The 26467-nt window shown below is 29.2% G+C and overlaps 2 protein-coding genes across 2 annotated transcripts; one reads left to right on the forward strand and one right to left on the reverse strand.

Moving 5' to 3' along the window:
• Positions 1 to 10088: 10088 nt before the first annotated feature.
• Positions 10089 to 15648, forward strand: LOC113855581 (5-methyltetrahydropteroyltriglutamate--homocysteine methyltransferase 1-like). The gene is made up of 12 exons (XM_027487217.1): positions 10089 to 10268; positions 11834 to 12187; positions 12440 to 12527; positions 12738 to 12865; positions 12943 to 13334; positions 13417 to 13580; positions 13664 to 13744; positions 13837 to 14003; positions 14097 to 14202; positions 14304 to 14554; positions 14646 to 14847; positions 14935 to 15648. The coding sequence occupies exons 1-12, from the start codon at positions 10159 to 10161 to the stop codon at positions 15301 to 15303; spliced, it is 2412 nt and encodes an 803-aa protein (XP_027343018.1). The 5' UTR covers positions 10089 to 10158; the 3' UTR covers positions 15304 to 15648.
• A 322-nt stretch (positions 15649 to 15970) lies between these two features.
• Positions 15971 to 17575, reverse strand: LOC113854630 (inactive protein RESTRICTED TEV MOVEMENT 2-like). The gene is made up of 2 exons (XM_027485760.1): positions 17452 to 17575; positions 15971 to 16623 (listed from the first exon to the last, which is right to left on the reverse strand). Exons 1-2 carry the CDS (start codon positions 17573 to 17575, stop codon positions 15971 to 15973), a joined length of 777 nt encoding a protein of 258 aa, XP_027341561.1.
• Between the last annotated feature and the right edge of the window lie 8892 nt (positions 17576 to 26467).

The following is a 26467-nucleotide window of genomic DNA, read 5'->3' on the forward strand; positions in this document are numbered from 1 at the left end:
ATCTAATTGCTTTGTAGTTGCCAATGTGCAACAATGCATGGTGGAGTGGCCTTCGGCTGCCACAAACTGACAATAATGAAGCGTTTTGCTATGGCAACTATGCAGCTATATTCGTAGTCATGACAACTTAACCCGTGGCCTTTCACAAAGCAACAGTGTTGTTGGAGTAAAAATATCGACTTTCCTTTTCTACCCTCAAAATAAAGCAATTTTTAGGATTTTTTAAGGGTTAAAAAGACTTTTTACTTTTTAAAATTATCTAAATTTTCCTTTTTTCCCTTAAAATGACCATGTTTTAAGGTTTTTAAAGGTAAAATAGTCTTCTTTTCAATTTTCATAATACATTATCTAATCTATTTTCTTCCCTTTCTCTCATATCTGTTTTTATTAGGCATGTCTCTCACTATTTTGAGGATGACTCTTTTTCCTCATTTATCTCTCATGTGCATCCCCCATCTTCATATTTATACTATTTTATATACATATATACAATTTTCTAGGATCTTATAACTCATGTCAAAATCTTACAAGTTACAATCTGTGACCCTCCTTTTGATCCTATCGTAAAATCTTGATTTTGACTACCATGCTTCTAAGGGCAAAAATTAAGATTTCTCCTACTTTAATCTTTTATTGTTCTTAGTTCTCTCATTGTGTGTTGCATATTATTTTGCTTACCATATGTTTTGTATTGTTTATGTGTGCCTAAATGAAGTTCTTGACCATTAAATTATATATCCTACATATTATGATAATATTTCTTTAGCATTGAACTTTCATTAAGCATGATTAAATTTTTTACTCTTAATGACATTTATTGTAACATTCTCATTTCATTTTTTGGTAAATGAGGTTTCGTTTAATATTAAGTAGTATTAGAATGTACTTGGAAGAGAGTGTAAAGGATTTATGGAGGAGTTTTGGTGCAGGAAATCTCGCTCAAGCGAGATCTGGGTCGCTTAGGCGAGGACTCACATGGTGAATGACAAGCTCTCTATACACCATCTCGCTTGAGCGAGATATCTCGCTCAAGCAAGCGTATCAGAAAAGAAGGTTCGAGATCTTTTATGCACATCTCGCTCAGGCGAGCTGTCAGTCGCTCAAGCGAGATCGTGCAGGTCTGAGGGGTATTTAAAGACTTCCACGTTGAAAAATTTTATTTCTTACCAAAATTACTTCTCTTTCTCTGATATCTCTCAGTTCTCTCCCTCCCCTATCCTAGAGAAAGCCCTCAAAACCTCTGAATCTTTGTGGATCTGAGCTCTATCGTCCATTCTACTTGGATTTGGGTAAGTTCCGGAGCCTAACCTTTAGATCCAGTTTCTATTGTTCGGTTTTTCTTCTTCTAATGGTGATCTTTTCGATGATACTAGAGAGAAATCTAGTTTTTGAGAAGTTCTACCGTTTGAAACGTGGAGTTTCTTCCTGGAGCTCAAGAAGAACTTATTGTTCGAACTCATTTCCAAGTAAGGGGGTATTCTTAAGCCTTAGTCTTCTTTTATATGTAATAACTTCATAAGAATCTAAGTGACCTACTATGGTGATAATCTGAGATGTTTGGGAAAATGTATGGTAAAGGTGTATTTTTGGGTTAAGGAAAAGTAATGGATGATCTGAACACATATGAGCTAAGTGATGAGAGGTAGAAACTAAGGAACTCTAAGTTAGAAGACTTTATTGGAACTGGAAAAACTAGATATGGAATTAAGTATAAGGAGATTACACGATTTGGGCTGAGTCCGAGGGTGTTTGACCTTCGACATATTGTGTGATAAGTGTTATGATTTTGCTGTTGTGATGATAAGTTAATGTGAAACATGCGGATCGTGTGGAAGTATGTGCTAATGTGCTGTTGTATGATAGTTCTATGATGATAGAATATAACATGACAAATGGGCTAGATGGTATGATAAGATGATATGGGTTAAGTTAATGTGCTGAAATAAAGGAAATTGGATGATCATATGAATGTAATGAGATTTAGGGAATATTATAAATAAGGAATCTATTGATGTGTGAATCTGAATCTGGTTGATATGTATGTAATATATATATATATATGCTTTGATTGACAAAATGATAGGAAAGGAGAAATGAAAAAGATCACAGTGAATAAAATGTAATGAAATTGATTTCTAGAAAGTGATGTGATATGAAATATGATAGATGTATGTGATGAGTATGTGTGTGATGGAAAGTGGAATACTAGTACATGGGTTACAAATACACTAATTGATGCGATTATGATATTTGAGTTGTAGTACACCGATGGGTGAGATTATAACTCATATGTTGTAGTACATCGGTTAATGTAGTTGTTACATATGTATTAGAATAATATAATGTGATGTGCCACAATTAAGATAGAGTATGAATAGTTCATCGATATACTGGGGGTATAAGGTCTGGAGTCGATTCTGGAAATCTGGGGGAAGTGAGAGTGGTAAATGTCGTTCATTGATGTGTACATGATTAAAAGTGGGAAGCATTTACAGGCCTCACGATCATTTCCTGACTAAACTTCTAACTATACCTTGGTTTGGAAGGCCGGGAACGCACACGTTGTATCCGTGTGTGGTTTGGCTCATCAACGACTATTCATGCTACGTAAGTTCATCGTAACTGGGGAGAGTATGTTGGCCGCGATTTGAGGGCCCAAGAGTACCATTGAAATTGATCAATGTTCGATAATGAATGAATGATGTGGAATAGTGATGATGTGGCATGAAATTGTGTAATATGGCACAAAATTATGAATTAACAATGATATTTGATTGAATGCAAGTAATGTGACATGTGATTGTGAAATGCTGATATGTGATTGAGTGCAAGTAGTGCAGCACAGAATTGTGAGATGCTGATAGTTGATTAAGTATGAAGTAATGGGAAATGATATGTTGTTATGCCTCATGATTATATGCTTGATAGATAAGCTAATGGCAGGGGAAATTGATGTGGATAGGTTGTTTGATTCTCACAGATTAAAATATAGAATATTTGTATCTTGAATTGAGATGTATAAGTATATTGAAATTGATATGGTAGTGAGAAAAGGATTGAGTTATGAAATTATGCCATGATCAATAGATGTCTGGATTGGCTAGAAATGAATGTGTTTAATGTATGGTATGGTTATTTTCCTTTCTGTTATAATTAAATTGTTAGTGGGCAAGAGATGCTCACCCTTACAAATATTTTTTAGGAAAAGGAGTTCTGTTCGTGCTAGGATATACCTGCAAGGAGTGGTAGGAAAGGAATTGCTCTAAAGAGAAAATGTGTTTATGGGAAAAATTGTAAAGATATTTATGAATACTTCCTATTCAAGGTCGACTGTTATTTGTAATTATATGATAAAAGTTTTGAATTGAAGTTAAAAGTATTTGATAGGTTTATTGAGAAATTATTAATTTGACTGTTTCCATTTGTTTTACAATTAGGATTTGAAAATCTTAAGTATTGATATATGAGAATTAAATTCTTCATCTTTTAGTGGAAACAAAATCTAAGGATATTGAACCGTTTTTATCGTTCACGAACTTTGCCCAGTTTATTAATTAATAAATGATTATATATATATATATATATATATATATATATATATATAGTAGGAAAATTGAGAAAATTGAGTTAGTATGTTACATTTATCACGACCTCTTTTTGTAAGGAATCATTAACATTCTGACTTCTCATTATTACCTCAAAATCTTTCAACTTTCTGATAATATATAGGAATATTCCAAAAGTATTTGTTCATATAATTCCCAACTTTTCATTCATTTACAAGGATTGCTCTACCAGAGCTCAAAATACATACTTTAAATTTACAACAATATCTACACTATCGAAGATTGTAACTAACTGATCTAGGACTCCTAAACCACCCTAGACTAACTAAAGTAGAAGTACAATCTTCACACACCTCAGACTTCGCGCTTCCCTCAGCTAGACCTTTCAGCATGGAAAGTAGCTGTAGAACCTGTCACATCTGCTCCAGTATCACCATACAATCATCGCCAGACACACACACCAATACAGACATACAACAACAAGGGTGAGCTTACGTAATTACAACCATAATCATCAAATAAAGCGATGAATATCATTATTAACATAATCTATCATTTAATTATTCCTCATGATTACAATCCTTTCCACAATCAATCTAATCTACATTCCCATCCAACATAATGATATCCACAATAACAACCATTAGGTTCCATTCATCCTCACGATTTTCATGATTTAAGATAAACTTACCATTTGACACATTTGCCTACAACTCAGCCCTTGGGCCTACAACTCGGCACGTTGGCCTACTACTCAGCATATTTGCCTACCACATTTTCATACCGTTTCAATTCTATCAAATATTCAATAATAAAACATCTCATTCAATCTCAACATCATATCCAAATATTTTTCTCAACTTAATACCACAGGATAAAATGACATAAAATTCCACACTCACATATCAGGCTCATCATACACATCAATCACAATCACATCGTTCTACCCTAAGGTTTTTCTCATTCCTCAACCTATCTTTAGCCAAAACACATCTCCATAATGGTATTTATATAGTTCAATATTAGATAAATATCTAGAAAGCCAACCAAAGTAAGCTCCCCTTACCTCGAAGATGAGTTTACGGGGATATCTTACAAAGGATCAACGTCTACTAATGGAAAGTCTCCTAAATACCAAGAGATATCCATCAGAACCCAAAAACGAGAAAACGATCGGGAAAAACTAGATTTAAATCATAGAAACTTATGTTGAATCGTCTAAAATCAACATTTGAACTTGATTATGAACTGAGACTGGAGTTTCTACGGCTTATAACTGAGATAAGGGAAGAGAGGATTCAGAGAAACTGAGAAAATAACCTAAGTTTGGAAAAATGGAATGAGTTTTCATGCTGAAAATCTCTTAAATATCCCTAAACCCTGAGCAATCTCGCTTGAGCAACGGTTAGCTCACTTGAGCGACGTCATCTCGCTTGGGCGACCGACAACTCGCCTGAGCGAGATATGCAGACAACAATCTCGAACCTTCTTTTCTGATATGCTCGCTTGAGCGAGCTCCATCTTGCCTGAGCGAGACAGTGTCCAGAGAGCTCGACATTCACCCTATGAGTTCTCGCCTGAGCGACCCAATCTCACTTAAGCGAGGTCACCCTCGCTTGGGTGAGGCGGCAATTGGACTGACATCATCTCGTTCTCGCCTGAGCGAGCATCTTCTAGCCTGGGCGAGCATCTCCTCGCCTAGGCGAGATAGCTCTGCAACCGACTTTCCCTGCACGAATCATCTTGCTTGGGCAAGATTCACCTCGCCTGAGCGAGATCTCCTGCACCTACCACCCTTCCAAAATCATCCAAACTCTCATCTAAATGCTTTCTAATACTAGTTAGCCACAATTACAACATTACAAACTACGCACAGCTCATCACACAGCTTGTATATTTCATATTCCCACATAATTCCAATTTACACCATCCTAATCAATAGAATTAATAATAATTAAACATATAATTACACCAATATGACAACATTCCCTTTACACACTACATAACTAGGTTTAAGTAGTTGATACTTTGGGAAAAACTTAAGCTAACTAATGAAAACACTAACTCTTTAGTTCTCATGGTGACACTCGCTATTGTATGTAGTTACAAGAAAATTACCTTGAGCTTTGCTTGTCCTTAAGCACAATCATGAAATGTCTATCAAGTAAATAATGCAATAAACACCCAAATATCTATCATTTGCCTTAATCCATAACAATCCAACTAATTTAATGACATATAATGATAAGTTCATATTTTGATATATTTTATAATTTATATTTATACACTTAAACCCTGTTTCATATATATTTACACTAATTATGTTATTAATTGTTGTAGTTTAACTAGAAGTTGTTATTAGTGCATTATAGAGATATTCTGGATAAAATTTAGATACTTTTAGTCCTTGGCTGTACTATGCAAAATATTAATTTAGTTTGGATCAAATTTTCATTTATTTATGTATTATTTAATTATTTTATTTTTTAAAATTTTATTTATTATTATTTAAATTTAAATTTAAAGTAAATAGTAGCTCAAAAATTGAAATGAGTTTGTTAAAAGATAAAAGAAATTTTAAAGTAAATAAAAGTATTTAGCAAAAAAAAAAGTAAATAAAATAATACACCATATATTCATACAGTGTCATGATAAAATTGAATAAAAATAATGTTTCTAATAAAAATATAATAAAAAGTAAAATAATTTTTTTATAATTGCAGTTTAGTTTTAATAATAAAAACTAAAAACCAAACTACTGTATGAAATATAATTTTTAATTTTTGATTTAATTAATTTTTAAAATTTTCAGATGAATTTAGTAATTTAAAAACAGTTTACTAGATGAAAGATTAGGTGAAGAGTTATGTATTTTCTTTAGTTACATGATTTTAAAAAATAAAATTACCGTTCACTATAAAACAAACGACGCAATTACTAGTGGTGACCTATTTTAATTGGTTTTATTTCAACCATAACCATTAGAGTATGAGTCAAACAGGAATAAAGCTTATTCTTCCAAGCACGACGTCAGGGATCAAAGTTAAATATAGATAATATAAATCTTTTCATACTAAAATAAAGGTTTTTATGGTCAGCGCTGGTAAGATAAAATTAAGCAACCTGCACAAAGATAAATAATCAATAATAATAAAATTTTATTAAAATATTTATTATGTTTTTACAAATTTAATATAATAAATATATATTTATATAAAAAATTATTTATAAACACTTAAACTTAGTTTTTAAACAAAACCTAAAATTAAATAAAATCTTAAGAATGAAAAATATAAAATAATATTTTTAATTGTTCATTAAAAATAAATAAAAAGTAAATAAATTTTTAATTAAAATTATTATTTAATGTAAATATATTAAATTTTATAATATTTATAATTCTTCATAAATTTATCATACATAATTTTTTATTATATTCTTGAACATACGTTAAAAAATTTTAAAATAAAGATATACGTTAAAAATTATATTTTTAATATACCTAGAAATATATAATAAAAAAATTAATTTATTCATCTCATTTAGTTTTATAGTTTAAAATTTATTATTTATTAATTTGATATTGTAAAATTTTAAGCACATATTAATGAATTAATATCAAATTAGTAAACTAATAATAACTCTAATTTTTTTGAATTTTGTCTTCTTTAATAGTGTTGGGTAAATATAGCTCGTAGCTTATAAATTTATAATAAATACAGAATAATTTTTTTTTATAACTTTTGAAAGTTATATTTTTAAAATTTATTTAAAATAGTGTTTATCTTTCAAAAGTTAGCTATTAATATTCTATTATATTTTTACCTTTTATTTAAAAAAAAAAAAACAGATTACTCATTATATAATTAAACTTAATATAAATAATTTAATTTTATTGTCTTTTGTCTCTACATATTTAAGACAGTCTTATTCATTTTTTTAATTTTTTTATTTGTGCTCCTATTTCTTCTATCTAAATATATTTTATATTTAAAAAATATATAGTTTAGAATATTTCATGTTTAAATATATATGAAGAACAATTTTATTTTTATATAATTAATTAATTATAAATAAATAAAATAAGTGATAATTAATTTTAATATTATATTAATATAGTATTATATGTCCTTTTAAGTTATTTAATATAAATCAACTAGTTGTATAACTATAAACTATTTTAATTCTATAAACTATTTATACAACTATAAACTTTTAGCTACAAGTTTATAACTTTCAGTTAGCTTTTTAGAAACTTACAACTTTCAACTTGTTTTACCAAACATAGTTTTTATCGTATATTATATATAATCACTTATTGTTCATAATTAAACATGTAAGATTTTAACTAAACTCTCACTTTTATTCTTGACATAGTAAATTCTAAACATTTTAGTCTTTAAAATTTTAAAAATGTTACCTGAGTCTTCACTTTTGTCTTTACCATCATTTTAATCATTTGAGTCACATATTATCAATAAACAATAACAAAATATTAATGTCATATTAAGTGATATGTACGATCAATTATGTGACAAAATAACAATATAGTTTAATATATATTTTTATTTTATTTTAGTTCTTGAAATTGTAACACATTTTAGTCTTTAATTTTTAAAATCTTTTAATTATTTATCCTTATTTTTATTTATTCTTCCTTAACTCTTACTATTAGAAATATAGTATTGTTGATTATCATGTGTGTTTGCATTCTTCATTAGAAACATATTTCTCATTACAAAATTAACTACAACAACATCATCATTCATTGTAATACAACAATAAGGGTACCCTAATTCCATTGGGTTTTGTTGTCCAACACAAATTTTGCTACTTAACTCATTCACTTCATCCATCTCTTCTAATTTTGAATAAAATCAAAACTACTGTTAAAGTGATACCTTTACAATCTCTCACTCTTTAACTTATGTAGAGTGTTTTTAAAATTGCCTAAGAAACTCTCCCAAAATGTAAATTTTAAAAATTTAGATGGTCCAAATGTTTTTCTTATCTTCTCAAAACCTATGTTCTCTTAACCTATGTTGCAAAACTTGTGACTAAATATCCCATGGTATTTGTTATAGCCAAAGAATACTCTTTGCCAAAACTCAAGTTATTTCATTTTATTAGTAGTTTTCAACACTGATTATCTAAGATCCTAACAGGTTACTTACATTATCTTGTGGAGAAACTTGAAAAAATGTGAGTAAAGGATATAAACGTAGACAATGACCAATATTGATTATTTCAAGAGATAGTAATGTTAATGAAAGAAAAAAAGATGAATAGTTGAAATATTCTAAAAACAAAAGACTAAGAGTATGTTTGTTTACATTTTAAAAAAAGTTTTCTCTTTTTGAAATATTAAAATACAGTTTTTAAAAAGAGATTTTTTTTAAATACAAACAAACATGTTCTAACAACATTATATTTGTTATACAATCAATTATTCATGACACTCAACGTGACATGTAAATATTTTGTTACTTTGTGTAGGATTAAAATGATAAATAGAAACAAAAAATAAGAGATTAATTTAACATTTTAAAAATTTTACATACTAAAATGTTTAATAATTTCTACTTAAAAACTAAAATAAGATTTAATTCTAAGATTTTATATCCTATTTAATGTAAAATTTATATTATACTTCATCCTAAAAACTTTCAAACTAAATTTTTATTAAAAAATAATTACATATATATAAATATTTATAATTAATAAGAGATGGTTAATTCATAAAAACTTGCATTAAATTCATTATAAATTTCTATTTAGATGTTTAAATTAAATTACAAACTGTAAATATCTTTAATATTAAATAATTTTCATTAAAATTAAATTACTAAATACAAAATTTATTCACATGTCATACTTACTTTATAAGTTGAACAATAAAGTTATTTAAATTTTATTTATAATTTATTTTTTTATAAAAATGTAAAATGTAGAGAGACGCATAAAGACTTAGCATAATAAAATTTAAAAATAGTAATAGAATTATTTCATTTAAAAAATATAATATCAAATATAGTAATTTTTTAAAAATTATGAAAATATGAAGTTAAAAATTATGAATAACAATTTTTGATGTAGAACAAGAAAAAGTTATAAAATTTAAAAAATTGTTAAAAATATAAAATTTTGAAAAAATTAAAAAATAATGTTAAAAATTGTTTATAACAATTTTTAATACATTTAAAAATAGAAAAAAATTTATAAAATTTTAAAAAATATTTTTAACAATAGTTTTTCAAAAATATTATAAAAAGTTAAAATTTGTCAACAATAGTTTTTTAAAATTTAATAAAAATGATTAATAACAATTTTTTTAAAAAATAATTTTTTAAGGTATCTAAAAATTTAATTGATAATTTTTAAAATTGATAATATTTTTATGATTTTTTTAGTACACCTTATTTTAATAATTTTTTTCCATATAAAGAGAAGCCCCACGTTAATGACAAGAAAACAAAAAGTAGAAGCAAGATTATTATTGTCTTGTCAACACGAAGTGAGAAGAGAGAGAGAGGGACAGATATATTGAGAGAGAGAGAGAGAGGCTGCTAAGTGGAGTGAGTGAGTAGTATAAATGTACAAAGTCTCCATTCAGTGTCTGGCACCGTTCACATTCTCACTCTGTTCTCTCTCTTTCTCATCACCCTCTTATCTTCGTTTCTCTGTTCGTGCTACTTCTTCTCGGTGCGTTCTCTTTATCTTTCTAAGAATAAAGAATTTTTTAAATATAATAGTAATAATAATATTGTTTTTGGAATTTTCAACCATCTTCCTGCAAAAAAGGAAGAAGAATGATTCAATTTAGCTGAGATTCTGATCTATGCCCAGAAATGGGTTTTTGCGTTTTGAGATTGCCCTTTATGGTTTTGCTTTCTGTTGGCTAGAGGTTGATTTTGATGTTGTTATTCTCATGCATCCCACTTTCAAGTATGTTAAAAGTTGTTGCTAAGCTTGATTTAGTGAAACTTGTTGTTTGTAGTATGTTGAAGTTGGTAATTTGTTTTCATGGTTACTGTTTTGCTCTATTGATCTGTGTCTCCCTCTTCCTAGAATAATATGATTAACAAGTCCAAATCTATGTTTATTCACTGTGGGTAATTTGGGTTTGTTGAGAATTCTAGTAGTTGTCGTTTATTATGTGAATTGTGTTAGATGTCTGTATTTTTTTAAGATGGCCAAAAAAAATAAAAAAATTGCAGATGTTTGATGGCTGTTTGGTTGCTTCGAGTATGTTGTTAATATGATTTGAATTTAAAATCTCCTTGAAATAGTAGGAAGGAGCAGAAATGATTGATGAAGCTGAGAGACTGGGACACGGTTGTAGGTTGCCTTAGATTTATAGAACTTGAATTAAAGACAACAGAAATATTTAAGTGTAGTACTTAATGAAGGATTGAGTACAATGACTCATATGACTTGTATTTATCTATATTTCATAATGGACATTCTGATATTTATTCGTGGTGTACAATAGAAAGCCCACCTATTATCTTGAGGAGGTAAAAGAAATTGCTCAATTTTTTTTGTACATAGACGAGAGAATCTTGGATTGATATGCTGCAGTAGGTTATTACTTATTTTATTTGTGAATTTTCTTGCATTTGGGGTAAGCTGATGAATGATGATTTAATTTCAATGCCAAACTCATCCACCTTTGTGGGGGAAGTGATGAAACAATCCCTTGAGTGGTCTTTTACCTTCAGATTCCATGAGTGGAGGTTTCATAAAAAAAATAAAACAGTTTCATTTTTTGAGGTGTTACATTGGTTACAGGTTTTTAGTGTTGTCTCACATCTAGTTGTTTTCTGATCACATTCAGTAAAAGAAGTTAATACACATGCAATCCATTTGTGGAACATTCAAGCATTCCTCTTCATTTGTAACTGAGTATTTGATTGTCAAAGTTCTTCTGTGTCTCTTCTTTGAATCTAAAGGGATGAATTCAACAGTGAGTCATTTGATATTTTTGAATCCTATGTCTATTGTTGAAGACATTATTAAATCTGGTCGCTGATGTATATATGTTGTGTTTATGGTATGTTCTTCACCAATTTTCCTAATGAATCTTTTGGGTAAAGGATTTATTTGGCTGTCTTGAATCAGCACATTTTTATGAACGATCAATACTGTCTTTTCATTGTTTATTTATTTATTTGTCATTGAAACGATAGAACTGGATTTGTAAGAATAAGATGATATTATTTGAGTTGGTCATATGAAGTATTCAAAATGTGGATTTGCAATAACAGAGCAATGGCATCTCATATTGTTGGTTATCCCCGCATGGGACCCAAGAGAGAGCTTAAGTTTGCCTTGGAATCCTTTTGGGATGGGAAAAGTAGTGCTGAGGAGCTGCAGAAGGTTGCAGCAGACCTTAGGTCAGCGATCTGGAAGCAGATGGCTGAAGCTGGAATCAAGTATATTCCAAGCAACACCTTCTCATACTATGATCAAGTACTGGACACAACAGCCATGCTTGGGGCAGTTCCTGCTAGATATAGTTGGAATGGCGGGGAGATTGGATTTGATATTTACTTCTCCATGGCAAGAGGGAATGCATCCGTACCAGCAATGGAAATGACCAAATGGTTTGACACCAACTAGTAAGTAAATCACCCTCCCCACACTCCCACAATTTTGAGTTTTACATATAATTTGATTAAATATAAATAATAAAAAAAAAGAGTAGGTTAGTGTATGAATGGAGATTTTGATGTGGCCTTTGAAATAACTGCAGGAGTACATACACACTTATCACTAAATTTGATTTAGATATATAAATGAAAAACTGGATTTGGCAATTTGGTTTGATATTTGTCATAATTGTAACAAACTTATAATCTCTTGTGGTGCAGCCATTACATTGTTCCTGAATTGGGTCCAGATGTTAGGTTCACCTATGCATCACACAAGGCAGTGGATGAATACAAAGAGGCCAAAGTTGTAAGTTTAAACATAGCTTTTGCACAACTATCTTATGTTTGATCTAAAACATGTAGACTCTGGTCTTAAAAAATGTTCACTAACGATGACATACTACAAAAGACTCTGATCTGGGAAGAATGTTTCTTACAGAAGTGAAAAAGAAATTATTTTGAATTATTAATTTCATTCACCAATGTTTCTAACATTCTTATTCTTTCTAATATGCAGCTGGGAATTAATACCGTACCTGTGCTCTTGGGACCTGTATCTTACTTGTTGCTGTCAAAACCAGCTAAGGGTGTTGAGAAGTCATTTTCACTTCTTTCCCTAGTTGACAAGATCCTTCCTGTCTACAAGTATGGCCTTGAAATACAGATGTTTTCTTGAATCATATAATAAAGTTACTTTATTCATACTTTGTTATTTATTGTAGGGAGGTTGTGGCTGAACTGAAGGCATCTGGTGCTACTTGGATCCAGTTTGATGAACCTACCCTTGTGAAGGATCTTGATGCTCACCAGTTACAAGCATTTACTCATGCCTATGCTGAGCTAGAAGCAGGCTTATCTGGTTTGAATGTTCTGATTGAGACATACTTTGCTGATGTCCCTACTGAAGCATACAAAACACTCACCTCTTTGAAGGCTGTTACTGCTTTTGGGTTTGACCTTGTCCGTGGAACAAAAACCCTTGATTTGATCAAGCAAGGATTTCCATCTGGGAAATTTCTTTTTGCTGGTGTTGTTGATGGAAGAAATATTTGGGCCAATAATCTTGCATCTTCTGTGAACACCTTGCAGGCGCTTGGGGACATTGTTGGGAAGGGTATTTGTTGTCGATTAACATTTTTATAGACATATATTCAGCGCACTAGAAGCTAATTAGGAACTATCTATTTCTTCTGCAGACAATGTTGTGGTTTCCACATCCTGCTCTCTTCTCCACACTGCAGTTGATCTGGTGAATGAGACCAAGTTGGACCAAGAGATTAAGTCTTGGCTTGCATTTGCAGCACAAAAAGTAGTTGAAGTAAATGCCTTGGCCAAGGCTTTGTCTGGACAAAAGGATGAGGTATACCTCATGCCAAATTTCCAATGAAGACTTTTTGCACAAACTTGATACCATTCTATTTCTAATTGCTTTTCCTTTTGCAGGTTTTCTTTTCTGCTAATGCTGCTGCCTTGGCTTCAAGGAAGTCCTCCCCAAGGGTGACAAATGAGGCTGTCCAAAAGGCTGTAAGTGCTTTACAGGATCTTCAATTTGATTCTTTTACTTGATGAATCTTCTGGTACAAGAATTCTTAAACTGTTAGTTTCATTTTGCTTAGGCTGCTGCTCTGAAGGGCTCTGATCATCGGAGGACCACAAATGTTAGTGCCAGGTTGGATGCACAACAGAAGAAACTGAATCTTCCTATTCTTCCAACCACTACAATTGGATCTTTCCCTCAGACTGCTGATCTTAGAAGGGTTCGCCGTGAATTCAAGGCCAACAAGTGAGTATCAAGTCTTCATCTTGCATTTCCTGCCACATCCAATGATTACTACTGTTTGACATTTAAACTGCTATATGTTTACTATCTGAATAGGATCTCTGAGGAAGATTATATCCGTTTCATTAAGGAGGAAATTAATAATGTTGTGAAGCTCCAGGAAGAACTTGACATTGATGTCTTGGTGCATGGAGAGCCTGAGGTGAGGAGCTGACACTTGTTATAGATAGTAGTTTGATAATGACTTCTTCTTATAGTGAAATATGGTTCAAAACTAATTGTTGAAAAATTTTGCTAATTCAGAGGAATGACATGGTTGAATACTTTGGAGAGCAATTATCTGGTTTTGCTTTTACTGCCAATGGGTGGGTGCAATCATATGGATCCCGTTGTGTCAAACCACCCATCATCTACGGTGATGTGAGCCGTCCCAACCCTATGACTGTTTTTTGGTCTTCAACTGCTCAAAGTATGACTAAACGACCTATGAAGGGAATGCTTACTGGCCCAGTTACTATTCTGAACTGGTCCTTCGTAAGAGATGACCAGCCAAGGTGTGAAAAAAACCTTTTTGGCTACCATGCAAGTTTGAATACTCATTTTGCTGGATATATGTTTCATTTAAAATTGTCTATTTGTTATTAGATTTGAAACATGCTACCAGATTGCTTTGGCTATCAAGGATGAGGTTGAGGATCTTGAGAAAGCTGGTATTACAGTTATCCAGATTGATGAGGCTGCTCTAAGAGAAGGTTTGCCTCTTAGGAAGTCTGAGGAGGCTTTCTATCTAAACTGGGCAGTTCACTCATTTAGGATCACCAACTGTGGTGTGAAGGACACTACTCAGGTTCAGCTTCACATCTCATGTTCTAATCTTTACTAATGATTAATCAATCTTATGAGTTAATAGTTAACATATTGTGATGTTTGGCAGATTCACACTCACATGTGCTACTCCAACTTCAATGACATCATTCACTCAATTATAGACATGGATGCTGATGTGATCACCATTGAGAACTCCAGATCAGATGAGAAGTTACTTTCTGTCTTCCGTGAGGGAGTGAAATATGGTGCTGGAATTGGTCCTGGCGTTTATGATATTCATTCACCAAGGATTCCACCCACAGAAGAAATTGCTGACCGGATCAACAAGATGCTTGCAGTTCTTGAAAGCAACATTCTCTGGGTCAACCCAGATTGTGGCCTTAAAACACGCAAATACACCGAAGTCAAGCCTGCTCTCACCAATATGGTTGCTGCTGCCAAACTTATTCGCAACCAGTTAGCCAGTGCCAAGTGAATTGAGAAGGAGCGAACAGAGTCATCAATGTGAAATAATTCGCTCAAGTTGGAAAACTGAATGCTTTGTATTTCCAATAATGTCTTGATGTGATGTAAGATTTTGTCCTTTCTTCTCCAAAATTGATATTTTCTGCTCTTTGTTTATAGGTAATGTTTTTCAGTATATGATTATGAATATGCGTTTGATAAGCTGGTCTATTGTTTTTTTTTTGTTTTTGTTTATGTTACATATTTTGTTGGAGAACTGAGGGATTTTTTTATTTGAATTTTGGAGGAATGCTATTGTCATGCTCAGAACGCTTAAAAATATCCTTGCAGGCTATAGTTATAGGGACTGTTTCTTTTAGTAGGTTTTGGTGGTGTGAGTAGCTTATTCTGTCACATTTGGAGAAAATCGTATGACCCTCAAAATTATAGCCTGAGAACTATTTTATTATTATTATTATTATTATTTAATTTTAATAAAATTTAACACAAATAATCAAGATAACATAAAATTATAATTTTGCAGTTGGATTGATATAAAAAATAATATTTTATACAAAGTTATTGAGGATATAAGAAGAGAGTTATTCATATTATGTCATATTATTGTTATTCGATTTTGTGCTTACAAATTCATGTGAATCCAGTGCCATGCTAACATAAACAAGTAATGTAAGCAATTAAAACTCTTGAATGCTTGATCCTCCAAAAGTAGCTTTGATTGCATTTTTAACACAAATCCCCATAACCAAGATAAGAAAGATTATTACCAGCAAGTTAGCCAGTTTCTTTTGCTCAATAATTTCCACAACCAAACCAGAAAGTGTTGTAGGTAACCTTTTGTCAGCCTTCTTCTCGCCACCCTTAACCAACCCACCAATTGTTTCATGCATTTCTTTAGCTTCATGGGTTGTAGCCTTGGCCCTATTCTGAACAACACTATCATCATAACTTGGTTGTTCCTTCTCCTTCTGTGATTTCTTTTGAGAAACTTCACTTGCCTTTGGTTCCTCTTGTCTTGGTGCCTCAGTGCTTTCATGTTTCGCTTCTGTTCTGTCCTCCATTGGCTTAGCCCTATCACCAGCTTCATGATTTGGTGCCTCATGTACTGGTGATTTTGTTACTGGCTTAACTTCAGTGTTGCTTTTGGCAAGGGTTATATATAGTAGGCCACCTACTAACTTTGCTTTGATCCCATTGGGATTAGAATGAGGAGGAATGGTGAATTCTTTGTTAAATCTGCTCCATTTGTTGTCACTGATCTGTTGTTCACCTCTGATCTTTAGTATACGGTTTGAGCTTATTTGAACCTTCAAATTCTCCCTTATAAATCCTATACGTTGAAAGTAGATAGTTTTGTTCAATGACAATTATTGCATTTTAGGCGTTAAGACATTCATCTCCAAGATGAAATCGTTTTCATATCAATTAATGATCATTCAAAATAAGACTACTATGTATTAGTTATTTTAAAGTTTTAATTCATTCATTACAATTTACAACCTCTGCCCGAGTCGCTAACCAGTCTACATTTTTTCCTTTCCGTTTTATAATTTTTCAAGACTGTACAATATTAAATAGTCTTTTTAATCAGACAATATAATCCATAAAAAATGTAAAAGAATTTTACTTTAACATCTTTGGCTAAATTATGTTTGGTCTATCAAAATAGTACAATTTTTCCCATTTGTTTCCTTATTTCAAAAAAATAATTCTAATGGAAAAAAAAGAAGGAGAAAGACTACATGGGAAACTAAAAAATTTTGTCAATAGGAAATTATAATTTTTAAAAATTTGGGCATCAAATAAAAAAATTAGAACATTTTATAGGAAGAAAAACATAATTTTGCCAATATCTTTTAGGCAAAGTTGTTAATAGTAGTGATGAATTTAAGGGAAACAAGGGTGAGTCCCAACTCCCCTCTCAATTATTTTTTTCGAAAACTTACATAGACAGACTTTAGTTTTGCTACATAAAAAGTATATAATTTTATAATTATTAGTTAGTATAATTATGTACATTAAAATTATTTATTTTTAATTACTCGCTTATATGTATTCAAATTAATTCGGAAAACAAAATAACGTCAAAAGCGAATTTTATAAAATTGTATTGAAGCAAACATGCACCATTAGTACAGCCAGAGAAAAACTGGTTCACCTCGTAGCATAAGAATGAGGACGTCACTTTGTTCATCTTGAGTCCATTCATAAGATGGTTCAAAATCTTCATAGACACGATCAGCTGCAGATGCATCATGTCTCCTTGGATCCATTTGTGCCATTGTTGATATAATCTTCGCCTCTGCTCTCTGGGAATGTGAAATCCATGGCTACATGTATGTTTCTTTTATACTTCATCGTTGCCTACTTTTTCTTCGAATACAGTTATCCCTTTCCCTGCAAAGATTGATTTACTTCTATTTCTTCCATTCAATGGAAATTTGCATAATTTGTGTTGTGTGAATGCTTAACTTCCACGCTAGGTTTCTTTTTCGATCTCTTTGCATCACACACGTTCTTCAAGGAACATATATGGAAGCAATTCCTTAGTAGGCAAAGATAACGATTGATTTCCATGTATCCCTTTGTGAGGGTTTTGTTCTTACTTCCTTAGGATGCTACTTAACGATTCATATAATATATCGTGAAATATTAGCAGATGATAATTTGGTTCAAATGATACATACATGATTCCCTTCCAGCATTCTTTCAAAATTTGAATGTTATTATTTATAGAAAAAAAAAATTGTTGAGACAACTAACCTCATTAGAATGCAGATATTTTCAATCTGAGAATTGTGTATTATGATAAATATTTGTAATTTTTTGTTAAGAGCCAATTTTATTTAAGTCAAGTAGAATTCCTATAAGTATATTGTAGTTTAAATAAAAATAAAAAACATACATCAATTTACAAATTACAAATTTCTCTTTAATTTTATCTTTTATTTCAAAATTTATAACAAAAAAAAATAAAAATTAATTGTTAAGCACTTTTTATTTATTAGTGTTCATTTTACTTGTCATAATTAAACAAAAAATAGGAGACTACATAAAAATTATGTGATTTTGAACTATCTAAATTTTTTTTTAAAGGTTGTTTGGAAAGGAGAGTTTTGAAAGTTGAGGAAGGACATAACTCGATAAAATTTATATTTTAAATAAATATATTTAAAATTAACTTTAAAAAATAAAAAAATATAAATTAATATATTAACAAAAACTTAATATATTAATAATATATTTATCATTAATATCATAAATAATATATAATTATTTTAATTTAAACCTTTTTTCCATCTCAACAAGAATCTAACAGAAAAAAATGGAAAAAAGACAAAAGACCCCGAGTTCTGAGCTTAAAACAAGTATTTATAAAAATCTCGATTCTATGTGTGACCACTCTTGCTGATAAGAGTGGCCACGCAAAAGCTCAAGTAGTTTTTGGAAACTGGAACTATCACTTTCGCTGGTAAGAGTTACAACGCAGGAGGTCGAGTGGTTGCGCATGATCACTTTCGAGAGCAGGAGTGACCATGCACAACTTGCCTTGATACACTTCTCTCTGGAACATCCACTTTCGCTGGTAAAAGTAGTAACACAGAGCTTGCTAAAATTTTGCCTTCTCTGGAACACTCACTTTCACCAGCAAGAGTGTTAACGCAGAGCTCGCTAAAATTTTGCCTTCTCTAGAACACTCACTTTCGCCAGTAAGAGTGTTAACGCAGAGCTTGTTCTTCTGAGTAACTCTCTGGAACACTCACTTTCGCTGGTAAGAGTGACCACGCCCAGACTCCCTTCTTCTTTTAAGCTCTGGAACGATTACTTTCACTGAGAAAAGTGTTAACGCCCAGTGTGTATTCCTCTTTGATGTCTGGAGTGATCACTTTCATTGATAATAGTGATCACGCCAAACTTGTATTCCATTGTTCTTGTGTTTTGGAGTCCAGAATTGCTATTCTTCCTCTTCCTTTCCATTGATCTTTCATTTCCATGACTTTTGCTCAGATTATTCCTACAAAAACAAGATTAATTTCTTAAGATCTAAGCAGAAATTTCACAAATGCTAAAATAACTACATATTAAAAGAAAACTTTCAATCATTCTATTTTTTTGAGTTTTTATGCTTTTCTTATATATTTTCCTTATCAAATGGATTAGAAATACACTAAAATATTAGTAAAAATATGGATTCATCAACACTCTAGTTTGCTATTTCTTTTGATTACGGCTTTGTTTATGATTGTTTTAGTTCTTTCCTTTAACATGAGTAATTAAGTCCATAACTAGGGCTATGGAAACTATTGTTTATAAATTTATAGAATTTTGAAGTTTGAATATATATTTCGTTTTCGTTTGTGATTAACTTTTATCCTATTGCGAATAATTATAATCCTAGTTAATTATATTGTTAGGCGATCATACCTCAATTAGTTAATGGATCTACAGGGTAAAATGAGACAAAGGATTAGGTTGATCAAACTAATCTTTTTCTTTCAATCGTTATTAAATTAACAAGTTCATAGGTGCTTTATGCTTTCTTTAATTGATGTCTTGCATAATAATTAGTGATATTAATTTAGAGAAAAGAATATTAATAGTATTTGTATGAATGATTAGTAATTACAAGGAAATCAAATATAGAGTTAAATGGAAAATAAAATAAAGGATTGAAAGAGAAAACTCATACGCCCTAGGTTGTTCTCCTATAAGTTCAACTAAGATGTGTGTTGTTTTATTTGCTTTTATTCATAATTAAATTCTGGTTCTTATTAAATTTCACATCTTCTAGGCTCAAACGATTGAATTAAGAAATTCTTAATTGAAAATCAATCCTTGTGAGACGATATTTCAGAAACTTATTTTAGAACCATTTATTACTTGTTGATGGGTATACTTGTCTAACGAACAAATTCTCGTTTGACGAGTAAACTCTCATTTGAGCATGATCCACTCTCATATGGGTGAAAACATTAGACAATGGTTTTCCAAGCTTTTTCTGATATTCTTGCTTGAACAAGTCTATCTCACATGGGCGAAAAGACAGTTAAGGCAACATTATCCCTTCTTGCTTGAGCGACAACACTCTAGAATGTCTGGTCCATAAAACTCAGTCTCATTTGAGCGACACCCTCCGTAGCTACCAAGATTCATACATTTCTAAATTAAAACAAAATCCAATAATAAATATTAACAATAAAGCAATTAAGGAAAAAAGGGTGTTACATACCTTACCTGTGTGCTGTGTAAAGAAGGACAGTAAGACAAGTGTAGTCAACGGTATAGACTGTGTAATTCATTGTATTAGAGGGGGAGTAGGCAGATACCCAGGGTTGGGCACCATGATGAATTGGTCTTGCCCCCCAATTTGAGAGGTCTGCACTGCAACTAGTGTGGAAGTGAAAGAGGGAGTGGTTGATGGAGGAGTACTGCCACGAGTAAGACGCTGAGCAACACATTTTTTTACCTTTACCTACCATACCTTAATCAAACCTAAATATAAGCATGCATACTATATGAACATATTTTATTTTATATTACACAAATTTCTAATATAAATTTTGGTAGAATTTCTCCTAATGTATGAATATTTTCTTATGTATGTTAACACTTAATACAAAAATAAACATTTTCTTCACATATAATCTATATATTATATAAAAATGTATTAATAAATAAATCATAAACATACACATCATAATCCTAAAATCATTCTAGAGCGCATCCTCTTATAACTCCACATATGCATATTCTACAATCTTCACAATCACAAATAGTCTCACAACAAACAATAATTAGGTTCAGAGAATTACTTCTACACTTATCTCCTTAGTCATACCATCTCCAATTCTATAATTCTATCTTAGAAATTTTAAGTCTCTATTCTACATGAAAAATTAAAAAGTTAAATCGATTAAAAGTTAGAGTATCGTACTAGGAACAAAATAGTACAATTTCTTTTTCAAATAGATGCCCCAACCAGTAGCAATCGGCAAAAAATTGAAGATGATAGAGGTAAGGTGGGGTGGGGGGAGGGGAATCAGAGAAAGAAAGGAAAAAAAATGCAAAGTGAGGAAGAAGAAAGAGGAGGTGTGGTTTTCATCTATTTCACACATTACAAATATATTTTTGTCTGTAACTGCTTTGATGAAATACAACATTTTAAAAACCTTAGTTATTGACAAGTTTTTCCATTTGTAAAGAGCTATATGAATTGTTAGAAATATGTTTCAAAATATAGATGGATTTTTCGTATATAATTCTCACTTAATATTTCTCATCTTAGTTTCGAATTACAGACAAATTTTTCATTTGTAATTTCTATATGTAATGTTAGTCATTTTCAAAGTAGCTTTATTTATGATAGAGACACCTCAAATAATATTGTTGTTCTTCACAAAATTGTTCACACCATAACTAAATCTAAAAAGAAAAAAATGTAATATTGGCCTTAAATTGAATTTTCAAAAAACATATGATAAAGTTGATTGATGTTTTTTGGAAAACACTCTTCATTATTTTGAATTTTTTTTAAAAAAATTATAAGTCTTAGTATGTATTGTATTTTTTACTACTTTCATATATCTTTTGTAAAATGATGAGATATTAACTCCACTTTCTCCTTAGAAAAGGTTTCCGTTTAGGAGATCATATATTCCCATATCTTTTGTCTTGTGAATGCTTATAATGAGGAGATGCAAAAAATTTAAAAAATTATATAACATAATTTGCATCTTTAAAAGTAGTCTAAAGATATCTCATTTATTTATTTATTTATTTTTATATATGTTGTTCTTCTTTTCTTGAAAGTAAAATAATTTCAAGTTAGAGTTATGTTTACAGAGGTGAAATTTTATTTTATTTTTTTGTATAAAACCTCTTGTTTAAAAATTAATTTATAAGAATTTAAGACCCTTTTGAGCATATCAAATGTGAAGAAAGATAAGTTCTCTTCTATCTATAGTATCATATTCCCATCTAACATTAGTATATATTTGAGTTTTTCAATTTTCTAGGGAAGAGTTAAAAAAATAATTTTTAATTTTATCATTAACAAAATTCAAGGTATATTGATTAGTTGAAAAAGAAATTTGTTGAATAGAGTTGGAAGGTTTGCTCTTATTTTTTCAATCATTTATTCCTTTCCAGTTTATTTTATGAAAAATATAGATGCCAAATTCTATTTGTAATAAAGAAGACTCTATCCTGTGTATTTTTGTTTGGGCTAAGAACAACAATAAAGGTTTTTAATTGGTTAAGTGAAGTTATGTTGCTAAGCCTATGTTATTCAAGGCTGATGAGTGCTTCTATGAAAGACAAATCTATCTCATCTGTGATTGATAAATCTTATAAACTTTGGTTTGAATCATTTTAAACAAGTATGGGTTGAACTAACATATTCTTTCTACGTGCACAAAAGGTGGTTCAACTTTCTAAAATTCTTTACAAAATTTTGTATTTACTTAAAAGATGAATATCATTTTAGAGTTTATAAAGTTGAAACTTCTTTTTGATATTCTAATTGGACTAATAAAATCTAATTTATTAATAGATTCATTTTATTCATGTTCATGTCTTAGAGTTGCTTATAAAAAGGATACGTAAGGCTTATGTAATTGGAATTTTATTATACTCTACACTAATCTTCTTCAGCTATAAAGAAATTTGTACAATTTTTAAATTTATTTTTTAGAATGATATTTATGATTGTCTTCCTCACTTTTCTAATGATCTTTTTTTATATATTAGCTCCTTTTTGTTTAATAATTTATTTGTTATTAATAATTTAAAATTAATTTTATTCTTGGTTTTTCTCCTTATAAAAAACTAAAAAAAAATATAAATACAGCGTAAACCGTTAGTTTTTTTTTGTTTTGTTTTAAAGTTATTTTTCATTTGTTTAATGAAAAATATACCTGAATATAAATATAACTAGTTATTTTTAACACAAGTTTTTAATTATACTCAATAATTTAAAATTTTATTAAAATTCAATTCTATTAAACTTTAGATCAAATGAATACCAAGAAAATCAATCCACGGTCTTCCAATTTTTAATTTAATTTATTTTAAACTAGAGAATCGGAATTCATAAGAGGATAGTTCACCCCACGACAAAAAAAAAAAAAAAAAAGATTCCAGTGTCCAAAATAAATGTAAATCATATGCAATTACATATATTATCACATAAATCTTTTAATAACTTTATTATTAAATTAATTTTTTAATCACTCAAATATTTTGTTACTAAATTAATCTATCCAAAATATATTTTATTATTATATTAATTTTTCAAATATTTATTTTATAATCACTATAGTCATTGAGATACCAATTTAATAATTACTTTTAGACTCAATTACATTTTCCTTCCTTTGAGTTTTAGACTCTATTAAAGAGAAAATGGTTTGTAAAATAGTTAAATATTGTTTGGTGTCTTGGAATTGCAAGAATCGAAATGAAGGTTCAACGGCACAATTTGACTAATTGTGAATGAAGAAGCACGTCTAGCAAAGGAGTAAAAGACAACATTAAAAAAAAAACAAACAAAGAAGAAAGCATGTTGGTGAGTTGCTTCAATTGCTCGTTACTATTAAATATTATTTGAAAAATGACAACTTGTGTTTGTGTTGCGTCCAATTAGAAAGCAACCTTTGCAAATAAAATGATGGAATCAAAAGGTGTCGGAGGGAACTAACGGATACAAATCATACGTCACTCTCCCTTGCAACGGTACATTGCACGCGTTAAACTTCAAAACTCACAACTAATTATATTACTGTGATTTTTATAGTGTCTTCTAGAATAAGAGTTTATATTTTTCTAATATTTATTATTCTTATTTTTATAATATAACTAATAAAATTAATAATTTATTTTAGAAAAATATAAATATCTTTTAATTTTTAATAAAATATTAAATTAGTCATAGTTATTAATTTTAAAAATATATATATAATATTCTTTTAAATTTACAAGCATGATAATAATAAATACCTTACATTATTATTATTATTATTTCTTTTCTTTAGCATATTACATTTTCTAAATTTAAATTTTACTAACTAAATACAACTATTAAATATTTAGAGAGAATTTTATCACTCATAATTATTAGATATGAACAGAATTATCTTTAACAGAAGATATTATGAACTACACAAAATATAAATAATATTTTATTTATTTTTATACGAATGTTTAGAAATAAGAAACAAAGTGATATTTTTATATTTAAAAGTAAAGATAGAAAATAGAAATAAAAAATATTTTCTAAAATCAAACAGTCTTTTCATGATAATTTTGAAGATTTTTTATTTCTTGTCTAAGGCATTTATATAATACGTGGTAACAAGGTAAAGAGTCTTTTCATGTAAACTTTAAACATTATTAGAATTGGTTCTTAAGAAAGCATCTTCACAAAAGTAACTTTAAACATTATCATTTTTTAACTTATCTTCTTCCATAATTTTCATTCCATCAAATGCTCTTCATTCTAACCATTCTCTTTTAAAGACAAATCACTCTATCCACATATTTTATTTTCCTAAACTTTTATTAAAACAACATTTTTTAAATTTAAAATATTTTTTATTAGAAATAACTATGTTTAAACTAAAAACATTATGATTCATAATATAGTGAGACTAAAGGCTTGTTTGTTTCTATTTTAATTTTTAAAAATTATATTTTAAAATAGTTTTAAAATATTTTTTAAATAAAATAATATTTATATTAATAATTTTTTTGTTTTTTACTTTAATTTTTTTTTAGAAAAATAGAAAACAAACTTGCTCTAATTCTTGCAGCAATTCTGTTTTCCCATTCCCTTTGAATTCGAAACATTAAAAGAATAAAGCATGTACTACTCAAACCAACTTTTGTTAATAAATAATATATATATTTTATTTGCAATAATTCTCAATTAATTAAGGCTTTTGTTAAAAATAAAAATTACATTAGAAAAGTTATCTAATGACCCTAAACAGAAATATTTGGTATAAAAATATATATAAAGAAATTTACAGTGTAGTAAAGTTAATTGTCTTAACAAAGCTTTTTCCTATAAGCAAAATATTAAAAGAACAAATAAAAAATATATATAGTTAATCGATTAGTAATATTCTCAAACATTTTTCTTCTTTCTGATCCATAAATAACATTCAATAAAAATAAATTTTAAGAACGTTACTAAGGTTGTGGTAAAAAACAGTTAAACATTTAGTTCACTTTACTATCTCTTTTTATTCTGACTATGGGTTCTTTTTTTTAATGTATAATTTTTTTTAAATTCAAAAAATATAAAAATTTTGATGAAATTATGAAATTATAAATTTTTTAAAAATCATTGTTAATGACTTTTGGTAAAAAATTGTTAATGAAAATTTTTAATTTAATTTTTAAATATTTAATTATTTTTTAAAAATCGTCATTAATGATTTTTAATTTTTTAAATATTATTTAAAAAATTACTGTTGAAAACTTTTTGAAACTTTATCAAATCTTTTATGTCTACATTTCTGTATTTACACTAAAAATTGTCATTGATAATTTTTAAATTCTTTATTTTTGTAATTTTTAAAAAAATATCATATATATATATAAAATTTAATTCAATCAAAAGTAGGACTTTCCAGCAAAATGCCTTGAAACACTTGAACTCCTATACTTCCGGCGCCTATCTACAAACCGCTTTTTTTGACAATGCATATTTGTTTTTCTTTGAAGATTCTTAGCTCTTTACCATAACGAAGAAACTAATACAATTCAATTTAAAAATTTTGAATCAAAATCATATGCTCAACACAAGTTAAAAAATAAACTAGAAAACGGTAACCTTAATTTTTAGGAATGAGATAAGAAATAAAGATAAAAAATTAAAAATAATATTTTTTATTAAAAAGAAATATTTAATATATAAAGTGTAATGATATTATATTTTTTAATAAAAAATTAATATTCCTAAGTTAATAAAAATGTCAACAAACAAGATGAATATAAGAAAACAGTTTTTTTAACATGTATAAAGATAATAAGAAATTGATATATAATAATTTTTTATTTAAATATAATAAAAAGTCAATAATAAATATTTATAAACAAAGTGAAAACAATTTAAGAAAATAATAAATAAAAAAATGGTATTAGTTGTGTACAACAAGAAGTGGGTGGGA

Source organism: Abrus precatorius, unplaced genomic scaffold (genome assembly GCF_003935025.1).
Source record: "Abrus precatorius isolate BTA unplaced genomic scaffold, Abrus_2018 Scaffold1, whole genome shotgun sequence".
In the NCBI taxonomy this organism is placed as follows: domain Eukaryota; kingdom Viridiplantae; phylum Streptophyta; class Magnoliopsida; order Fabales; family Fabaceae; genus Abrus; species Abrus precatorius.